We start from the raw sequence: 19,737 nt of genomic DNA on the forward strand, positions 1-19,737 counted from the left end.
TTCATGACATGCACTAATGATTCGCTCATTAAATGATTATGATGAGGTCTATATATAATCTTCCTTTTCATGTGATTGCACTCATAAGCTTATATAAATAGAGTTCATTCGAGTATCATTGATGCTATAAACCTCGAGTTTAACCAAAACCCGAACCCAAATTCAATCAAAGCGAATTTTACCTGTCAAGGTCAAGTCGGGGCGAGTATGGAGAGTTAAATTGTCATCCTAATATTAATTAATACTCCCTCCGGTCCTATTTATAAGTGGACTGGGCGGGACATAAAGAAGATTATGTCCCGCCCAAAATGAACAATAAACCATTGAAGATAGCCATGGCGGGAAGTGCGACACAACGAGCTTCATTGCCCTCCCTTAGATGATGGACCCACAAGCCAGCTGGAAGATTCCTTTGGATTTGTCTTATATGTACAGGGATTTGGGCCCTGATTGTCAGGCCCAAATATAAGAAAGGTCCATATCATGACCACCCCCTCTATAAAAGGGGAGGTCATCCACTTGTACGAAACCAACTTTTCAGCATTAATGAGAATATTCCTTTTATGGTAGTTTTGCTATTTTAGTGCTCTGCTAGGGTTTACTTTTTGTCTTTCTCTTACGTAAGCTTGCCCTAGTACAGAACATTGGCGCCGTCTGTGGCTCTGACTTAGCTCTTCCGGTGACAGAAGGAGGAATTGCGAGCCATGGAGACTCGTTCATGCGGCGTGGGTCGACGCGATCATCGCCGGCGCGGTGGTGGTCGACACGGCGGTCGCGGCGGCGGACGAAACAACAACCGTCCCATACTGGACGAGCAAGAGCAGGAAGCTTCCTCGGAGGGGGTCCACTCAGTGGCGCCGTCGCCAGCGTCATTGGTGAATGCAGCTCCGGGAAGACCTTCAGATCTGATCGCTAAATCAGATCCAGGTGTTCGGCGGCGTTCAACGCCGCCTGAATATGTGAACTTGGAAGATCTTAAAACCACTGCTCCACGGAGAGCGCAAGAGGCAGTGACAGGTATCACGCCTGCGGCTTTGCAACAAATGTTAGATACCTTACAGAAGGTGCAGTCCCAAAACGAGCAGTTGCAAGCCCAAGTTGAGTATCTCACTCAGCGGCAGGATTTTAAGCAAGAACAACGCCTGGAGGCGGAGGATGTAGTTGAATTTCAACCTTTTGTTCCAGCCATCACTAGGGTGGACATTCCAAAGCACCTGCAAACCATGGCATTAGACGCCTTTTCGGGCGAATCTGATCCTATGGAGCACCTTAGATATTTCAATACCAAAATGGTGATCGACGGGGCGACGGATGCGGTAAAATGTCGATTATTGCCTTCCACGTTCAAAGGCATGGCGATGCAGTGGTTCATTCGACAACCGCCCTTCTCCATTGATAATTTCACTGATCTGTCCACTAAGTTTCTGACTCAATTTTCCGCCAATAAAACCACAAAAGCAACAATGTTTGATCTTATCAGCATACATCAGCAACCAGGCGAGAAATTAAAAACCTACATGGCACGCTTCAGCAAGATGGCGGTGCAGTTGGAGGAGGAAAATCCAGATGTCTGTTTGGTGTCATTCAAAAATGGCCTTCGGGCGGGAGATTTGAATAGAGACTTAACAAGGCGACCGGCGAAGGATATGATGGATCTTCGCGCTCGTGTTCAAGAGTTCATTTTGATCGAGCAAGATGATCAGAAGAAACAAGAAAGAGAGGAAGGACGCAAGCAGTCTCAATCTAGCGGTGTTTCACAGGACAAATCCAAGGCGGGGAAGGAAACCAGGGTAGCGCAAACCCCCCGTGTACCAAGACCGGGACCATACCAAAACTCTAAACCTGGCTTTCAAAATACATGGCACAGAAATTCACAAGGTCCCACTGCTGCCACAGCTGGTCAGCCTGGTGCTTCGCCAACGCCAGTCCCACTTACTAAGTTGAAAGCACCCTTAAGTACCATTTTAAGGGCAGTTGGGCAGACCAACGTTGTGCAGTACCCACCACCCCCACGGCGGCCGCCAGCTAACGTGGACACCAATAGGTGGTGCGAGTACCACAAGGCGTTGGGGCATACGACAGATAATTGTTGGAATTTAAGGCGGGAAATTGATCGTTTGATTAAAGCTGGCCATTTGGCAAACTTTGTTAAAGACACAGCAACGCCGGAGGTAGCTAAGATCACTCAGGAGGACAAAGGTAAAGATAAAGAGATAGTTGAAGAGTTGGGCGATCCTGTTGGGGAATGCTCATCTATTGCAGGAGGATTTGGCGGGGGTGAAATTTCAAGTAGGGCTAGAAAACGCTACGTGGCGACAGTACATTCTGTACAGGAGTCGAACGAAGGCGAGTGTTGGGTGAATCATTCCCCTATTATATTTACCCCTCAGGATTTCGCGCATGTGATTCCCCATGACAACGATCCAATTGTGGTAACAATTAGGGTTAACAATTATGTGACAAAGAAAGTATTCTTAGACCAGGGATCTTCGGCGGATATCATCTATGGAGACGCCTTTGATCGCCTGGGACTAAAGGAATCAGATTTGAAACCATACAAGGGAACCTTGGTGGGATTCACAGGGGACCGTGTCAGTGTGCGGGGATACGTGGAAATTCCGACTGCCTTTGGAGAAGGAGAGTTTGTCAAGAAATTTCAAGTAAAGTACTTAGTATTGGCGTGTAGAGCCAATTACAATGTACTCTTGGGGCGAGACACCCTCAACAAGGTCTGCGCAGTCATCTCAACTGCTCATTTAACTGTTAAATATCCCGCCTGCAACGGGAAGGTCGGGATATTGCGTGTAGACCAGAATGCAGCAAGGGAATGCTATTTAAGAAGCGTGGCGCTCTATGGGCGAAAGGCCGCCAAGGAGAGCCATCGAATTACAGAAATCTTCCCACAAGAAGGATTTAGCTTGGACCCAAGGGACGAGGCTGATGATTTTCGCCCACAACCTCTGGAAGAAACCAAGCAGGTGCAAGTCAAGGACAAGTTTCTAAAGATTGGCAGTGGTTTGACAACAGAACAAGAGGACAGACTAATCACCCTCCTGGGTGATAATCTAGATCTCTTCGCATGGACCATCAATGATGTACCAGGGATTGACCCCAAGGTGATCACTCACAAACTAGCCATACGACCAGGGGCGACCCCAGTCATCCAACCAAGGCGAAGAATGAGTGAAGAAAAGCACAAGGCTGTACAATTAGAGACTGAAAAATTAATCAAGGCCCGCTTCATCCGTGAGGTACAGTACCCAACGTGGCTCGCCAATGTTGTGATGGTCAAGAAGGCCAATGGGAAATGGCGAATGTGCACAGACTACACAAGCTTGAACAAAGTGTGTCCCAAAGATTCGTACCCACTTCCTAATGTTGATAAGCTTGTGGATGGAGCTTCAGGGAATGAACTTTTAAGTCTCATGGACGCTTATTCGGGCTATAATCAGATTATGATGCATCCCTCGGATGAGGAAAGTACAGCATTTATGACCAATCAGGCGAACTATTGTTACAAGACAATGCCTTTTGGTTTGAAGAATGCAGGAGCTACGTACCAACGGCTCATGGACAAAATTTTTTCAAAACAAGTAGGCAGGAATATGGAGGTGTATGTGGACGACATGATTGTAAAGTCCGCCAGGGCTAGTGATCATGGTGGCGACCTCAAAGAAGCGTTTGATCAGTTAAGAACATATCAAATGAAGTTGAATCCTGAGAAGTGTTCTTTTGGGATCCAGGGAGGAAAGTTCTTGGGATTTATGTTAACATCAAGAGGAATAGAAGTGAACCCTGATAAGGGAAGGGCGATCTTGGAGATGAAAAGCCCAACAAGTGTAAAGGAGGTTCAGCGTTTGACAGGGCGAATGGCCGCCTTGTCACGTTTCTTGCCAATGGCGGGTGACAAAGCGGCCCCGTTCTTCACATGTTTAAAAAAGAATTCAAAGTTTCAGTGGACAGAGGAATGCGAACAAGCTTTTACCAAATTGAAAGAAACATTGGCCACATTACCGGTACTCTCCAAGCCAACACCAGGCGTTCCATTAGTGCTCTATTTAGCGGTTACTGACAAGGCAGTAAGTACGGTGTTGCTCCAGGAAGAAGGAAAAAAGCAGAAAGTTATATATTTCGTGAGCCATACTTTACAGGGGGCAGAGTTGCGGTACCAAAAAATTGAAAAGGCGGCTTTGGCGATTCTGAAAACTGCAAGGCGCCTCAGGCCTTACTTCCAAAGTTTCCAAGTCAAAGTCAAAACTGATGTTCCCTTAAGGCAAGTACTTCAGAAGCCTGATTTATCAGGGCGATTGGTTAGCTGGTCAGTTGAGTTATCAGAATATGACGTACAATATGAGCCAAGGGGCCAAGTCACTATCCAAAGTTTAATTGACTTCGTGGCGGAATTAACACCCACTGAAGGTGAGAAGACTCAAGGAGAATGGGTCCTGTCTGTGGATGGGTCCTCTAATAACACTGGAAGTGGGGCGGGAATAACAATTGAAAGTCCAGATAAAATGATCATTGAACAGTCTCTCAAGTTCGAGTTCAAGGCGAGCAATAATCAATCTGAGTACGAGGCTCTGATTGCCGGCTTAAGGTTGGCCATTGAGTTGGGAGTCCAGAAGTTATTTATCAAAGGAGATTCGCAGTTAGTGGTTAAACAAGTGAAAGGCGAGTACCAGGTGAAGGATCCGCAACTGTCCAAATATTTGGAAGTGGTGCGCAGATTGATGATGGAGGTCAAAGAAATCAAAATAGAACATGTCCCGAGGGGACAAAATGAGAGGGCTGATGTGTTGGCGAAGTTGGCAAGCACAGGGAGATTGGGCAACTACCAAACAGTCATTCAAGAAACCCTGCCTCGCCCGAGCATTGATTTGGTAGAAATAAAGTTGAAAGCTGTAAAGTCAGTCAGTGAGGGCGAGCTACCTTGGATGGAATCGATTAAGACCTTCTTAGAGAACCCACCAAAGGAGGATGATTTGAACACGAGAACAAAACGCAGGGAAGCCAGTTTCTACACACTGGTGGATGGTGAGTTGTATCGGCGGGGAATCATGTCTCCTATGCTCAAATGTGTCGATACCAAGGACGCCCTCGGAATAATGGCGGAAGTCCACGAAGGTGTGTGTTCTAGTCATATCGGCGGGCGATCCTTGGCAATAAAAGTGATAAGAGCAGGATTCTATTGGCCAACAATGAAGAAGGATTGTTTGGAGTATGTTAAGAAATGTGAAAAATGTCAAGTCTTTTATGACTTACACAAGGCTCCACCAGAAGAATTAACAACTATGATGGCGCCTTGGCCGTTCGCCATGTGGGGGACTGATATCTTAGGACCATTCCCTGTAGCGAAGGCACAAATGAAGTACATCATCGTGGCGGTTGATTACTTCACTAAGTGGATAGAAGCCGAGGCGGTGGCGACTATCACAGCCGCCAAGGTCAGGAACTTCCTGTGGCGAAGGATTGTTTGTAGATTTGGGGTCCCCATGGTGTTAGTAATGGATAATGGAACCCAATTCACAAGTAGTGTTACCCGGGAATTTTGTGCAGAAATGGGAATCGAGATGCGATTTGCCTCTGTAGAACATCCACAAACCAATGGGCAGGCTGAGTCGGCTAACAAGGTTATCCTGAAAGGTTTAAAAAAGAAACTGGATAAAGCAAAAGGGCTTTGGGCGGAGGAACTGCCAGGCGTTCTTTGGGCATACAACACCACGGAACAGTCAAGCACAAAGGAAACCCCGTATCGTTTAACTTATGGAACTGACGTCATGCTCCCAGTGGAAATAGAAAACCAAAGTTGGCGAGTGGCTCGGTTTAATGAGAATGACAACGGGGAAAATCTGATAGCAAATCTGATTATGTTGCCAGAAGAACAACGGGAGGCACACATAAGAAACGAGGCGGGGAAAGTGAAGGTCGCAAGAAAATTCTCAACAAAAGTCGTGCCAAGAAAAATGAGGGTGGGAGATTTGGTGCTCCGAAAAAACACAATACCTGATAAGCACAACAAGTTTTCGCCCAATTGGGGTGGGCCTTACAGGATTATAGGCGACGTTGGAGGAGGAGCTTATAAGTTGGAACAACTAAGCGGTCAAAAGGTTCCACGAACATGGAACGCCTCTCATCTAAAGCAGTATTTTAGTTAAAAGAAACAACAAAGGTGAATGAAGCCGCACTCTTTTTCCCTTTCTTTGTAGAGGTTTTTAATGAGGCGGCATGTATAAAGAATGGAGACAATTGTTCCCATGTATGAGTATGAAAAAGAAATGAAGATTATTTCAACAGAAGTTACTTTTTAATTTATATTACGAGTTTATGCAAAGTAAATCGTATCAAGGTATATAATACCGCGAATAAACCTTTCGGAATAAGAAAGTATCGCCATCCAATATTGCAAGCCTTGGCAATTCTAGTGGCCACTAGAAACCAAGCCTCGTCGAAAAATCGACTAAGGTATATAGACCTAAGTAACAACAATAATTGATAACAACTCAAGGTAACAACAAAATTTAAAACGGTCTTCATTAAAAGCAAGAAAAAGGGGCGACGCCCGTACATAATTTGGAATGAAAAAAGACAAAAGGGGCAAGGCCCCAAAGATAAAAGATGACTCAACAAAATAAAAACAAATTAAAAATTCAAGCCAGATTCTCATTGTTGGCGTTGTTGCCCTGGCTTGTCCCAGCTTGAGGGTCTTCCTTCTCGTGATCCTCGTTCTTGTGCTGCTCATTCCTATCCTCGCCATCTTCTTCAGGCTCACTTTCATCATCGAATTGGGGAAGGAGGTCGAGGCTAATGTCATCATCACCAACTACTTGACCATCCTTGATCTCCTTCAGCCACCCAATACGGGAAAGATCAAAGCCCGGCTCAACCACACTAATTTGCTCTTTGGCCGCCAGAAAGCCTTGAGCAAACTGGAGAGAAGCACGCCCCAAGATGGAAGCACTTAGGCGTTCGTACTTCTTTTCCAGTTTTTGACACTTGGCCTGAACAGCAGTGTGTTTGTCGTTGATGGTTTCCTTTAGGGACTTGGTCTTCTGAAGGAGCAAGTCAGAAGCAGCCAAGTCATCAGCTAACTTAGCACACTTCTCCTCGGCGGCCTTCAGCTTCTTGTTGGCGGTTTCAGCATCGGCCTTCGCTCGCTCATATGCAGTCTTATAATCAGCCGCCTTCTTTTCATAACGGTTCTTGGCCGATATCAACTCCTTCACGCACTGAGCCATTCCCGCCACAGTACTGGCGGCAGAAAGCGCGTGATGGATCGCCACGGAAGCAATGTTGGGGGGGCCTTGACCGGAAATGTCCTTGTGAATCCGGTTGTCAAAAGTACGGGTCATAAATTCCAGCCCATTGAAGTAAGGATCCGACAAGTTCAGCAAGGGGGGAGGAGCCTCGCCACCAATGGCTGAGCTAGGGCCAGCTTGGTTAAATGGAGTTGGTGGGCGGTTGATTAGCGCGCTTGAATCTTGTTGAGGGGGCGGGACATTGTCATGTCCCTTCTTTTTCTCAGCCGGATGACTTTTTGGATCGAGAGTCGATTGGTGGAGAGGCTTACCACCAGCAGCACCTGAAGTTTTTTGACGTTTAGGGTCCCTGACGTTGTCAGAACCCGAAGTACCTTCATTCTTCTTCTTTTGCTCAGTTTCGGCGGCCCTCTTCTTCGCCGCCGCAGCAGACTGGGCGAGGTATTCCTTCATCTTGATTGGGTTTGCGTCAACCTTGCTTTTTCCCATCGTAGCTGTATGGAAAACACCAATTAGACGAGATACATGAACAAAAAGAAAAGGCTTAATTGCACTTTTGGTCCCTAATGTTTGACTTTTGTGCAATTTGAATCTCCTTTGTTTAAAACGAGCGATTTTGGTACACCAGAGATTGATTTGTGACAATTGGGTCCTGCCGTTAGTTGCCATCCAATTTTAAACGGAATTTACACACGTGGCACTTATTAATGACATGGCCTGACACATTTTACCACTTAGATGCCACTAGGACTCCACGTAATAAAAAATAAAATTAATTAAAATTCTAAAAACTAAAAAAATCATAATTTATTTAACTTTAATCCTAAAAATAAATAAACAAATACAATAAACAGTTAAATAAATTAAAAAGTAAATTAAAAAACCCTGTGTAAAACAAAAAACTAATGCTACCATCGCCTCCCCTTTGCACCCAAAAAAAAAAGAACCATTGCTCCCTCTCCATCCATCGTCTTCATCGTCTCCATCATCTTCATCTTTACCTTCATCTTTCAGTCCCCCTCACTCTCTCTTCCTCTCTCACCCACATCCATAGCCAAACAGCAGAGAAACTCAACCTTCGAACTCTCCTCCACCCTCTCCCTTCCTCCACCGTGGACAACCCCTCAACCACTTTCAACTTTCCTATCCCTCAGACCACATAGCAAAATAGAAACTCAATCCATCTCACATTCCCATCTTAAAACTCATATTTAACAACAAATTCAGCCCCCATGAATCAAAGTCCAACCAAAACAACAATACCCATTTGAATACTCTCTTATGCCGTAATTTCAACGCAATCTTACAATTTCAGAGAATCATATTCTTTCTATCTTAGATGTGGGTTCACTTGTTCATATAGTTTACCATGATTGGATGTTGTTTTTGACAGGGTTGTCCAGCTCGTGCTTGTTGGAAAAAAGTAAAAGTAGTGGAAAAATTGTGAATTGCTACTGTAAGAGGAAGATGCAGAATAAAGAACTAATCTCAGAAGATGGTGAAATAGGATATAACCAGTCTGGATTTTAGCTTCATCCTTTTCCCCAATCTTTCTCATTTCTGGGTGGCCTGGGTTTGAATCAACAAAGAAGAAAAAGATGATGAATTTTGTGGGTTTGGTTGATGATTTTTTCTGGGGTGGGGAGTTTAATTTCATTTTTAGTTAATTTATATTATTTATTTTCTATTTTATATTATTTATTTACTTATGTGTCATACATGGTGGTGTAATTAGTAAAAAAGAATCAAAATAAGAATATTCCGTTAAAAATTGGATGGCAACTAACGGCAGGACCCAATTGTCACAAATCGATCTTTGGCAGACTAAAATCGCTCGTTTTAAACAAAGGGGATTCAAATTGCACAAAGGTTAAACATCAGGGACTAAAAGTGCAATTAAGCCAAAAGAAAAACAAGTTACGTGCAAAGATTATAAACTTACTAAAAAATTGATTTAAAGTGCCGGATTTCGACGCCTCAATCAAGTCGTGACCAGAAATTACTGGTAGTGTGCGGAGGTAATCGGCGACGCCTTGTTCAGATTCATCCAAGGCGTCGTATGAAACGGATATTTTTCGGCGAGGGTTCTTTGTCCAGTAAAAAGGGAAGAGAGGGTTATTGTCGGAATCTCGGAACAAGTTCTTTATTTCGGGCGACTCCATAACTTTAAAGTATTTTTTCTGCCATACTTTGTAATGGCTTTTAAGGGCGGTGAACCGACTCATGTTCTTACGGGCTAAAAGTGGAACCCATTTCACAGAAGTAGGTTTAGTGGTGACTGATTTATAGAAAAGGAAGAACAAAGGATAGGTTGGAGTGAAACTCAAGTGTTCACAAAGAATTTCAAAGCAGCGGAGAAAACCCCAGGCGTTGGGCTGGAGTTGGCAAGGCGCCACATTCAGAAAAGAAAGAACGTGACATATAAACGGCGAGAAAGGAAGTTTGATGTTCAAGTCTAAGAAGAAATAGCCATAAACAAAGAAGAAATCGGGCGATTCATCGGCTGGTTCTTTACGCAACAGAACACAGTCATCTTCGCCACATGGGAGGATATTCAACAGATGATCTTCATTATTCGAGGTGGCGGGATTTATCTTCGTGAACCCTTGAGCAGATATTCGAAGCGAATTAATGCTCCCAACGCTGCTCCAGATAGAACGCAACAGACATTTATCTTCAACTAAATGCGCGTCAGAGCGCCATTCAGGTGAAGACAAATCTCCATTAGAGGAGAGAATTGAGTCTACAGAGCCGGCGGGACCGGAATCATCATGGGTAGAAGGCGAGGAGTGAATTTCAATTATAGAGGGGGCGACAACTTCCTCCTCCGTGGAGGGTGAAGAAAGTTCTAGGGAAGAAAGGCTAGCGTTTGGTAAAGACATGCGAGGCAGTTTCATAAAAAGAAGAAAGAAGATGAACAAACTAAAAGAAGAAAGAAGATGAACAGAGTCAGAGAAAAAAAGAAGTAAACGAAGAATCTCAAGAAAGAGAAAAACTAACCAGGGGAAGAACTGTGAATTTGAGAAAGGAGAACGTCGGCGATAGGGGAACACCGCGCAATGACGACGGCCGGAGGAAGAAAAGGTTCACCGGAGTTCAAAGAAGAGAATGAAAGCTGCGGTGAAAAGATTTTCAGAACAAAAGTTTTAAGAAAGTGAAAAATGAAAAGTGAAAAGGGGTTTTTATAGAGAGAAAGGAGGAGAGAGAATGAGTGGGGGAAGATCGTGGGATTGTGGGATTTGAAATTCGAAAAGGTAGGAAGCGAAAAGACATTACTCCTCGAGACGCACAACTGAAAATTGCATTTATAACAAATGATGACGAAATCCCGGAAAACAAGGATACGTGCGTCAGTTGAAAAGACGTGATTGACGGTTATGATTAGTGGCGACATATCTTTGAAACGGCAACAAAGGTGGCGAAGCGTGAAAATGGCGATGTAACAACGAAAGTAAAATGGCGATGAACGAATAAACAATAGAGGCGAACTACTAGGTAACATGATGAAGACATTTCGACTCATTACTCGAGTCTCATGTCTTGGGGGCATGTGGACTGGGCGGGACATAAAGAAGATTATGTCCCGCCCAAAATGAACAATAAACCATTGAAGATAGCCATGGCGGGAAGTGCGACACAACGAGCTTCATTGCCCTCCCTTAGATGATGGACCCACAAGCCAGCTGGAAGATTCCTTTGGATTTGTCTTATATGTACAGGGATTTGGGCCCTGATTGTCAGGCCCAAATATAGGAAAGGTCCATATCATGACCACCCCCTCTATAAAAGGGGAGGTCATCCACTTGTACGAAACCAACTTTTCAGCATTAATGAGAATATTTCTTTTATGGTAGTTTTGCTATTTTAGTGCTCTGCTAGGGTTTACTTTTTGTCTTTCTCTTACGTAAGCTTGCCCTAGTACAGAACAATAAGCATGAAAGAGAAGAAAAATCTTGGTCCTTTTTATAAGAACCAAATGAAAGTTTGAGCTATATTAATGATTTTTTTCCAATGATGCCCTTATTAATTCTAACTTGTAAAATGTGTCTCATTAATTATTCTCTCTCTTTTTCACTTTCCAACACTAATAATAAAGGGTAATTTTGGAAGTTTATTTTGATTCAAGACATATTTAATGCATTTTATCTAGTTTAACTACATTTCTTAAACTATGTGAATTTTTTTTTTGTTGCTTATAAATAGGACCGGAGGGAGTAGTTTATAATAGTCATACCATTATCATATCATACTTACCACACTATTGTATATTTAATGAGGCCTTTTAAGTTTTAACCAAATTTTCTATTTTAATGCAAAACTTTAGTGCAGGGCAAAACCTAGAAACTCGACATGGGGGTAGATGAATAGACTTGGCATACATATCCATCCAGCAACCTCTGGGTTGCAATGACTAGCACAATGAGCATTATTTAATGTAATTTAAGAAAGTAGAAACAGTTCCTCATTTCATTGAGCGCGGAAAACGGATGAACATTTCGATTTATATAACCTTCTATATTCTACAAGAATAGAAGCAGAGCAAGTTAACAAAGTCTCAAAGAAAGTAAGTAAACCAAGAAATGGAGCAGAATAATAGCTACACAGTGGGAGCATGGGGAGGCAGTGGTGGAAAAATGTGGGATGATGGGACTTTAACTGGGGTCAGAGAAATCAAACTTATGTATAGTCTATGCATAGAATCCATTCTTGTTGTTTATGATAAACAAGGCCAGCCATTCAAAGCCGAAAAACATGGAGGAGTTAAAGGCAACTATCCTGCTGAGGTGATCGAGCTTAATGTTGTAATTTCTTCCTTTTTTCTTTGATCAACATCAATGTTGCTTTTTCCTTTGTGATTCATATATGTTTTATGTTTACACAGTTCAGTTTTATGTCTTAATAATGTAGATTAAGCTGGAATATCCAGATGAGTTCCTTATTAGTGTGTCTGGGCATTCTACTTTTTGCATGGGTTTAGACGTATGTATTCGTTCTTTGACATTCAAGAGCAATCGGAGAACCTTTGGACCATATGGAGTTGAAGTAGGGGCGAGATTCACCTTTTCATCATATCCATCCTATGAAATTGTGGGCTTCTATGGAAGAAGTAGCGTAAATTTGCACTCAATTGGGCTCCATTTATCTCTTGTAAAACCAACAAGGACCTTTCCTAAGGGAGTAAAACTTGGTGGAGAGGAAAATAATATTAAATTGTAAGTATGGTTCATATAATTTAGTCAATTCTACATGAATTTTGATCGATCAATAAAAGATTCCAGAGTGTTGTTAGCATTTTTGAGCTTGTAATAAGTGGAAAATCTAATAAAATACATATCAATTAAAATTTGCAGGATAAAACAGAGAAGAGTATTGTAGTAGGACCATGGGGAGGTGCCGGTGGAATAAACTGGGATGATGGGGCCTTCACAGGAGTGAGATCCATCACACTCTTCTATGGCTCTTTTGTAACTGCCATAGGAGTTGTCTATGATGATCACGGTCTTCCTTTCAAAGCAGAACAACATGGATGTGGAGGCATTGAAACTGCTGAGGTGAGCTTAAATTATTTTATCTGCCTTTATTTTATTTTATCTGACTTTGTTTTAAGTATAACAAAGTCAAATTGTGTATGATATACAGATCATGCTGAATTACCCAGTTGAGTTCTTGATCAATGTGCGTGGGCATTATGGTACAGTAGATGGATATGGTGATCCATACATTGTGTCATTAACATTTGAGAGCAATCATAGAACTTTTGGACCATATGGACTTGAAAGAGGCCCAGCATTCACCTTACCCACACATGGACGCAGAATTCTGGGTTTCAAGGGAAGAGGTTTTTGGCTTTTGAGCGCAATTGGATTTCATCTGTCAGATAATATGTAACCAATTATATGACTAGAAAACCAAGTTCATACATAGCACTTCTTAAATTTAATTGTAATGCACTTATATGCTCCTTCAGTTTTGGATTCTTTGAAGCAGTGTAAGGAGATTAATTTTAGTTTGCTTTAATTTCATCCATTCCTAGGTTTATGGATTGAACAATATATCTCAAGTAGTTATGCTTTTAGTCTCCTACAAATTGAAGTAATGGAAAATGGCATTATTTAGATCAGAACTTGATCAATTTATGTATGGATTGAACAATATAGACATTGTTGTTTGCATGATGGAATTGATGAACCGCACCAAACGTCTATAGATTCAATTTGCTTATTTATCTCCTTGAATATTTTCGCATTCCTTCAATCACTTTCAAATATAAATGCCTATCATGTAAGAAATGAGCAATTCCTCTATTTGAAACATTTTTAAAATGTGAATGGAACTAATGGTGAAAGATAGTATCAGAGCAAAGAAAAGAATATTTGGATTCAATTTTGTTAACTTTGTCTTCTGCACCATCCAAGGCCCTAATTAATAATGTGGTGGTTTAGTGGTTGGTAAATTAAATAGCATTTCTCTTTTAATTTTAATGCAAAACAGGTGCCATGGTTCCGTGTGGGGAAGAAGAATAGATTTTGCATAGGGAGACTAGAGCCATCGAGCATGCAACATTTTTGCAGCAGATTATTAAATGCAATGAGAAAGTAGGAACAATTCCCCATTTCATTGGGGGCGGAAAGTGAATCAACATCTCAGTTGATACAGCATTTTATTCAATTCTACCACTAGTTACTAGAATAAAAGCAGAGGAAATTAAGAAATGTTACATCATAATAGAAAGTAAACGAAGAAATGGAGAAGAATAGCTGTATCAAAGTGGGAGCATGGGGAGGCAGTGGTGGAAAAAGATGGAATGATGGGACTTATGGAGGGGTGAGAGAAATCAAACTCGTGTATGCTAAATGTATAGACTCCATTTTTGTGATTTATGATCAACAAAACCAGCCATTCAAAAGAAAAAAACATGGAGCACATGGTGGCGTTTATACTGCTCAGGTGATCCAGCTTAATGTTTTCTTCCTTTTATTATTCAACATTTCATCAAATTCAGTTTCATATATGTATCTTCACTTCTCCTGATTCCTTCCCTAAGGTGCATTTGTGTGTATATATATACATACTACTACTATTTTTATTTTATGAAAGAAAGGACTAAAAGTTGTCATTATCAATATCTTATAATCTGGTTTTTAATGGAACTCGATGACGTATTTTGATCTATATATAGTATTTGTTGTTGTTAATGTAAGGAAAGTACTTAAAGTTACAATATGAAAATCAATCTCACTATTCCTCCATGATTAATGCCAAATAACACTTCTAATTTCATCATGTCAGAATTTTTTTGTTTGCTGATTTTTCCCTTGTAACATATTGCAGTGCTATTTTTAACTGCAATTCAATTTTGTGTCTTGTAGATTAAGCTGCATTATCCAGATGAGTTCCCTTTTGGTGTGTCTGGGCATTATGGTTTGTGGCGTAGTTATGTATGTATTCGGTCATTGACATTCAATAGCAACCGCAGAACCTTTGGACCTTATGGAGTTGAAGAAGGGAAGAGATTCACCTTTTCATCATATCCATTTTATGAAATTGTGGGCTTCCATGGAAGTAGTGGTGAATTTTTGGATTCTATTGGGCTACACTTGTCTCAAGCAAAACGCAGGACCTTTGCTTACAAAACCAAGGACCTTGCTTCCAAAGGTGCATAAATGAATAAGACTTTGTTGTAAATAAACTCTTTATATCCAATGTTTACAAACTGTTTTAGAATTTAAGTTGTTCCTTCTTAAATCATCTAAAATGTTTTCTGTTTGTCAAGCTTCGACAAACATCATAATCCTCTCATGTGATAATTTTCTCAGACTGTGTTTGTTTCTCTCTTCATGTGTATTCACTAAATAAGTATAGGTGATCCATTTTAATTAAATCTTCATGAAAAGAGAGATAGACACAAAAAAAACATATCATTTCTTTTTTAAGTTTATTTCTTTCTTTTCAATATTTTGTATATATTGAAATAGGTGGAAAAAACCTTACAAATTGATTTGTGTTAAATACTTGCAGGATGAAACAGAGAAGTGTTTTGTAGTAGGACCATGGGGTGGTACCGGTGGGATAAATTGGGATGATGGAAGCAGGAGTGAGATCAATCACACTTTCATATGGCATTTCTATAGATGCAATCAGTGTTGTCTATGATGATCACGGTCTTCCTTTCAAATCAGAAAAACATGGAGGTAGTGGAGGCAAAAGAACTGCTGAGGTGAGAGCCTAACTTCCAAAATCTTTTCTCAATTTAGCCATGATAGTTAGAAAAACACTCATGTAAATTTGTAACCGGCTCACGCATGTCGTTTTCAATTATATTGCACAATTTCAATTGGTGGGACACGAATAAAGACATGAAATTAGACTGATCATTTTCATTCCTTCATCTGCAACACTTTATTTTCATTGTTTCTAAATTAACTTTTTAACAAACATGTATGTGTATGTTCATGTTTCATAGATCATGCTGCAACACCAAATTGAGTTCTTGATCAGTGTAAGTGGGCATTATGGTCCAATAGATGGATACAAAAAGGGTTCATACATTCGGTCACTAACATTTCAGAGCAACCGTAGAACTTTTGGACCATATGGAGTTGAACCAGGCACTCCATTCACCTTATCAACACATGGACGCAGAATTCTGGGCTTCAAGGGACGAAGTGAACCGTATGATTAAAGGGAGCCTTAACCAACCTTTCTCAACGTAAAATAAAGGCAAATGTTTTAGTGTTTATGCCAATTTTTAATTTTTTCTTAAAATTCGTGAGTTTTAAAGGTGTTAGCTCCTAGATTTAGTTGCGAAATCTAAACAATTTAAATTTGTTGAGTTTCATGGTATAAAAAATGGAGGCTTTAACTAAGTTTTACTCAGGAATAATAATATGAACTAGGATTATACCCGTTTGTCCGTGCGATGCACGGATAATTTTTAACGAACTCTACTGTGAACTACAATTATTCAGAATTTGATATATATGGAATAATACAATGATGTATTTTCTAATACATACAATTATACTTAGTCAAACACTTACATATCGTTATTTTCTTATGTTTATTTTTAAATGTTTTATCTTTCCTATATATTTGAGTTTCAAATGTGAATTGTGTTTGACCCTCTGTCGACTTGTAATTTGGCGCAATCTTTACTGTAAAAGATGAAAAGTTGGCTGAAATGTAATAACATATTAGTCTATGATGGAGATATTTGAAACTAAAAGAAAATATTTATACATATATCCAAGAGTAATGAGATTACAAAATAAAAGAACCTTTGTTTAGTGATAACTCTGCTGGCTCTTTGTCCTATTCTCGATCTTAGGCGCTCCCTTCTCTATTATTATTAATATATTTGAATTTCCAAAAAAAAAAACTCTATTGGTTCTTCTAGCCGACTGTCTTCAGTTCCTGACACCACTGTTTCTCTTGATGACATTTCTTCATGTGGAGATTCAACAGTTACTTTACCACCTTCCAACCCAGGCACTGAAGAGGCAAGTACATCAAAACCTGCAATGAAGAAGAGGTTGATCCATGTGAAGAATGAAAAGTTAAGTTGCTTATGTATCTATAATGGACATCTTCAGAGTAATATTATGGTTGTACTTTCATGGATATCAAATTTTATTTTGTATCTCTAAGTATGATAAAGCCCTAAATCAATCTGCCCTCAATATCCCACACATTTATGTGTTTGGGTGTTAGATGTTATATAATTATATATTGTAAGGGCCCGTTTGGTATGCTGTATAGTATAAGGCCTGATAGTATAAGACATGATTGTATTAGGCCTGATAGTATAAGGTCTGATAAAAATTTAATACTATACAGCGTTTGGTGTGACATTGTATAACTTGTCGTATTGTTTAACTTAGTACAATCATATGTTTGGTGAAGTGATGAATAATGATGGATAGTATAAAAATTAAATAGTTGTACAAAATTACCCTTTAACAAAATACCCTTTAAACAAACTTTATAATACTTGCCAAAATATTTTCTAGATTTGAACTAAAAAACTTCAATTCTAAAATAAATATCACACCCCAAGAAACTCAAGTGGCCAAGCCAAAACCCAACCCCATGTTATAAAGCATAAGTCCAGAAACAAAACAAAAAAAAGGAGAAAAACAAGCCTACTAATGCTTAGTGGCACAATAACATAGTACAAATCAGAACAAGTGCCATTCCTCCAAGCACGACCTCCTATCTATCTGTCATCATGTAATAGAGAGGCACAACCTTGGTTCCCATTCCAATTCATAATAAGAAAAATTGAATTTTTTTACCAAGGATTTGAGCCAAACCCATAGAGAAATGTTATTTTTCTTTGAATCTTGGTGATATGAGGTTAAAAGAAAGCCCAGAGGATCGAGAGCTTGCAGAAATCAGGTTCTGGAAATTTCTCGGCGAGTCTTCGCCGGAGAAGAAGGTTGATAACGGCGGAAAGCGGCGGCGAAATTCGCCGGAGATGAAAACGCTAAAGGGGATTGTTCCTCTCTTCAATCTGATTACTATGGTGACATTTTCGTTGGCAATGGAGGTTGGAGAAGAGAGATATAGTCGATTGCAGGTCGAGTTGCTCGCCGAGGAAGCGTCCAGATCGCGGCGGAGCTTCCTCTGATGGGTTCCTGGGTTGTTCCTCTTCATGTTGGAGGTTAGAAGCGGTGATTTTGTGGAGGTTTTGGGTTCTGGTTCGAGAGCCACAGATCCCACAATTGATTTAGTTCTCATCTCAACCCTTCAGCCAAGTGTAGTTTTCAAATAATCACATCACAGAGGCATCACCACATATGAATATAGTATCGAAAAAATTCCCCACACAAAGAGAAATTAATCTAGCTCCTAATTTGGGGGGGGGGGGGAAATTAAACAGCGTTTTTTTTTTGGGGTAAGCAGGAAATTAAACAGCGTGAAAGGTGAAAGGAGGAAGAAGAGGAGAAGGGGCTAGGAGAAAAAATAGAAAAGAGGAGGAAGAAGATGAAGAGGAAGATGAAAGGAGGAAGAAGATGAATGAAGGCAATAGAGATGGAGAGGCGGAAAGAAGAGTAACGTGGATGAACGTGAAAGATAAATGAGGCTAGGGTTGGAATATTTTTAAGTAGCTAATACATCAAAGCTTATCAGGCCTTATCCTCCCTTTGGGTGATGGACTAAGTTATCCATCATTTTAATGTATTAGAAGGGATTGATGGGTACAATTATACAATACGATGTAAGCCCCAAACAACTAATAAGTCCATAACGTATTGTATGAGCTTATACAATCATGCCTAATACGGTGCACCAAACAGACCCTAAGATTAGGAGATGTCCATTTTTTAGTATTCCAAGGGATTCTAATGTGTAATTTCCAAGACATGTGTTTATTTGAAGTTGCTTTTTATTTGTTACAGAAGTTGCTTTTATTTAAGCTACTTATGTTGTTCCTTATCCATTGTTTATTTTTATGTTCATTCGATCCTTCTGTAATCATATATAGTGCGATGCACGGGAAATATATTCAACAATTCGCTCAGATTAATTATGTGATAAACACATGAGTTATATAATCATGATGTCATCTCAAATAAATTAACAGTCATTCGTATATAAATGATAGAATAAAATTTAGAGTTAAATTTCAACATTAAACAAAAAAAATAGACATCATACTTGTACTTGAATTACATTTGAGAAAAAGGATGATAACGTATCACAATTGTCTTTTTTCAAAAATATAAAAAATAGATTTCAGCATGAAATTATTAAACAATTAAAAAAATAAATGTGGTACATTTTTCCAAATAGTTGAATAAAAAATATGATTATTTTAAAAATGTTCATACTCATATATCAGATCATATATTAGAGACATGATCATATAACTTTAAAAGAGATTAAAATAGATCATAACATTAAAGGTAAAATGGTTCATGTCATCCAGTACATAAAAAAAAAAATCAAATACACTTAAACCATAATATATAAAAGTAAGGAAGACCAACAAAAAACCACTAAAACCCAAATGGTAGAGACCTAAACAACGAAAAATGAGAGACCTCAAAGCATTCTCCAAAATGAAAGAGACCCCAAAGCATTCTCCATAACGAAATGCTTCATATCAAACATGACTTTCACTGCCTATCTCTTGATGGCCTTATTCAAACGGGTTCTCTTCTAGATGGCCTCAGAAAAGCGATTTGTAGAGACCATATAAGCAACATCCTCATTTGAACCTATTTGCACGTGAGACCAACGTCATCTAAACCTTGCAAGGATCATGAGTGCCAACAACTTATACAGCATCATCAGATAACTGGGACATGTCTTGAAAAAGTAGCGGAAGATGAGTTTAAAATTAAATCAAACAATAGCACCGATCATCTTACAAAAACAGAACATTAAAAGGCATAGACTTGGAGGGGACCTTAGCAGAAAATGACACATGTTGATGTCAATCAATAATATACAGCCAAGTAATGGGTTGTTGAAC

General features: G+C 40.0%; 3 protein-coding genes across 3 annotated transcripts; all 3 read left to right on the forward strand.

Moving 5' to 3' along the window:
- The first annotated feature begins 7,963 nt into the window (after positions 1–7,963).
- LOC130742478 (agglutinin-like) lies at positions 7,964–13,145 on the forward strand. The gene is made up of 6 exons (XM_057594584.1): positions 7,964–8,012; positions 8,650–8,712; positions 11,826–12,040; positions 12,165–12,404; positions 12,608–12,808; positions 12,897–13,145. The coding sequence occupies exons 1-6, from the start codon at positions 7,964–7,966 to the stop codon at positions 13,143–13,145; spliced, it is 1,017 nt and encodes a 338-aa protein (XP_057450567.1).
- Positions 13,146–14,000: 855 nt separating this feature from the next.
- Positions 14,001–14,920, forward strand: LOC130742481 (jacalin-related lectin 19-like). Its single transcript, XM_057594586.1, has 2 exons — positions 14,001–14,204; positions 14,627–14,920. The coding sequence occupies exons 1-2, from the start codon at positions 14,001–14,003 to the stop codon at positions 14,918–14,920; spliced, it is 498 nt and encodes a 165-aa protein (XP_057450569.1).
- Positions 14,921–15,011: 91 nt separating this feature from the next.
- On the forward strand, positions 15,012–15,939 carry LOC130742489 (jacalin-related lectin 19-like). Its single transcript, XM_057594591.1, is given in 4 exon segments — positions 15,012–15,020; positions 15,276–15,346; positions 15,348–15,474; positions 15,721–15,939. Coding segments are annotated over 4 exon segments (426 nt in total).
- Positions 15,940–19,737: the final 3,798 nt, after the last annotated feature.

Source organism: Lotus japonicus, chromosome 3 (assembly GCF_012489685.1).
Source record: "Lotus japonicus ecotype B-129 chromosome 3, LjGifu_v1.2".
Lineage (NCBI taxonomy): Eukaryota > Viridiplantae > Streptophyta > Magnoliopsida > Fabales > Fabaceae > Lotus > Lotus japonicus.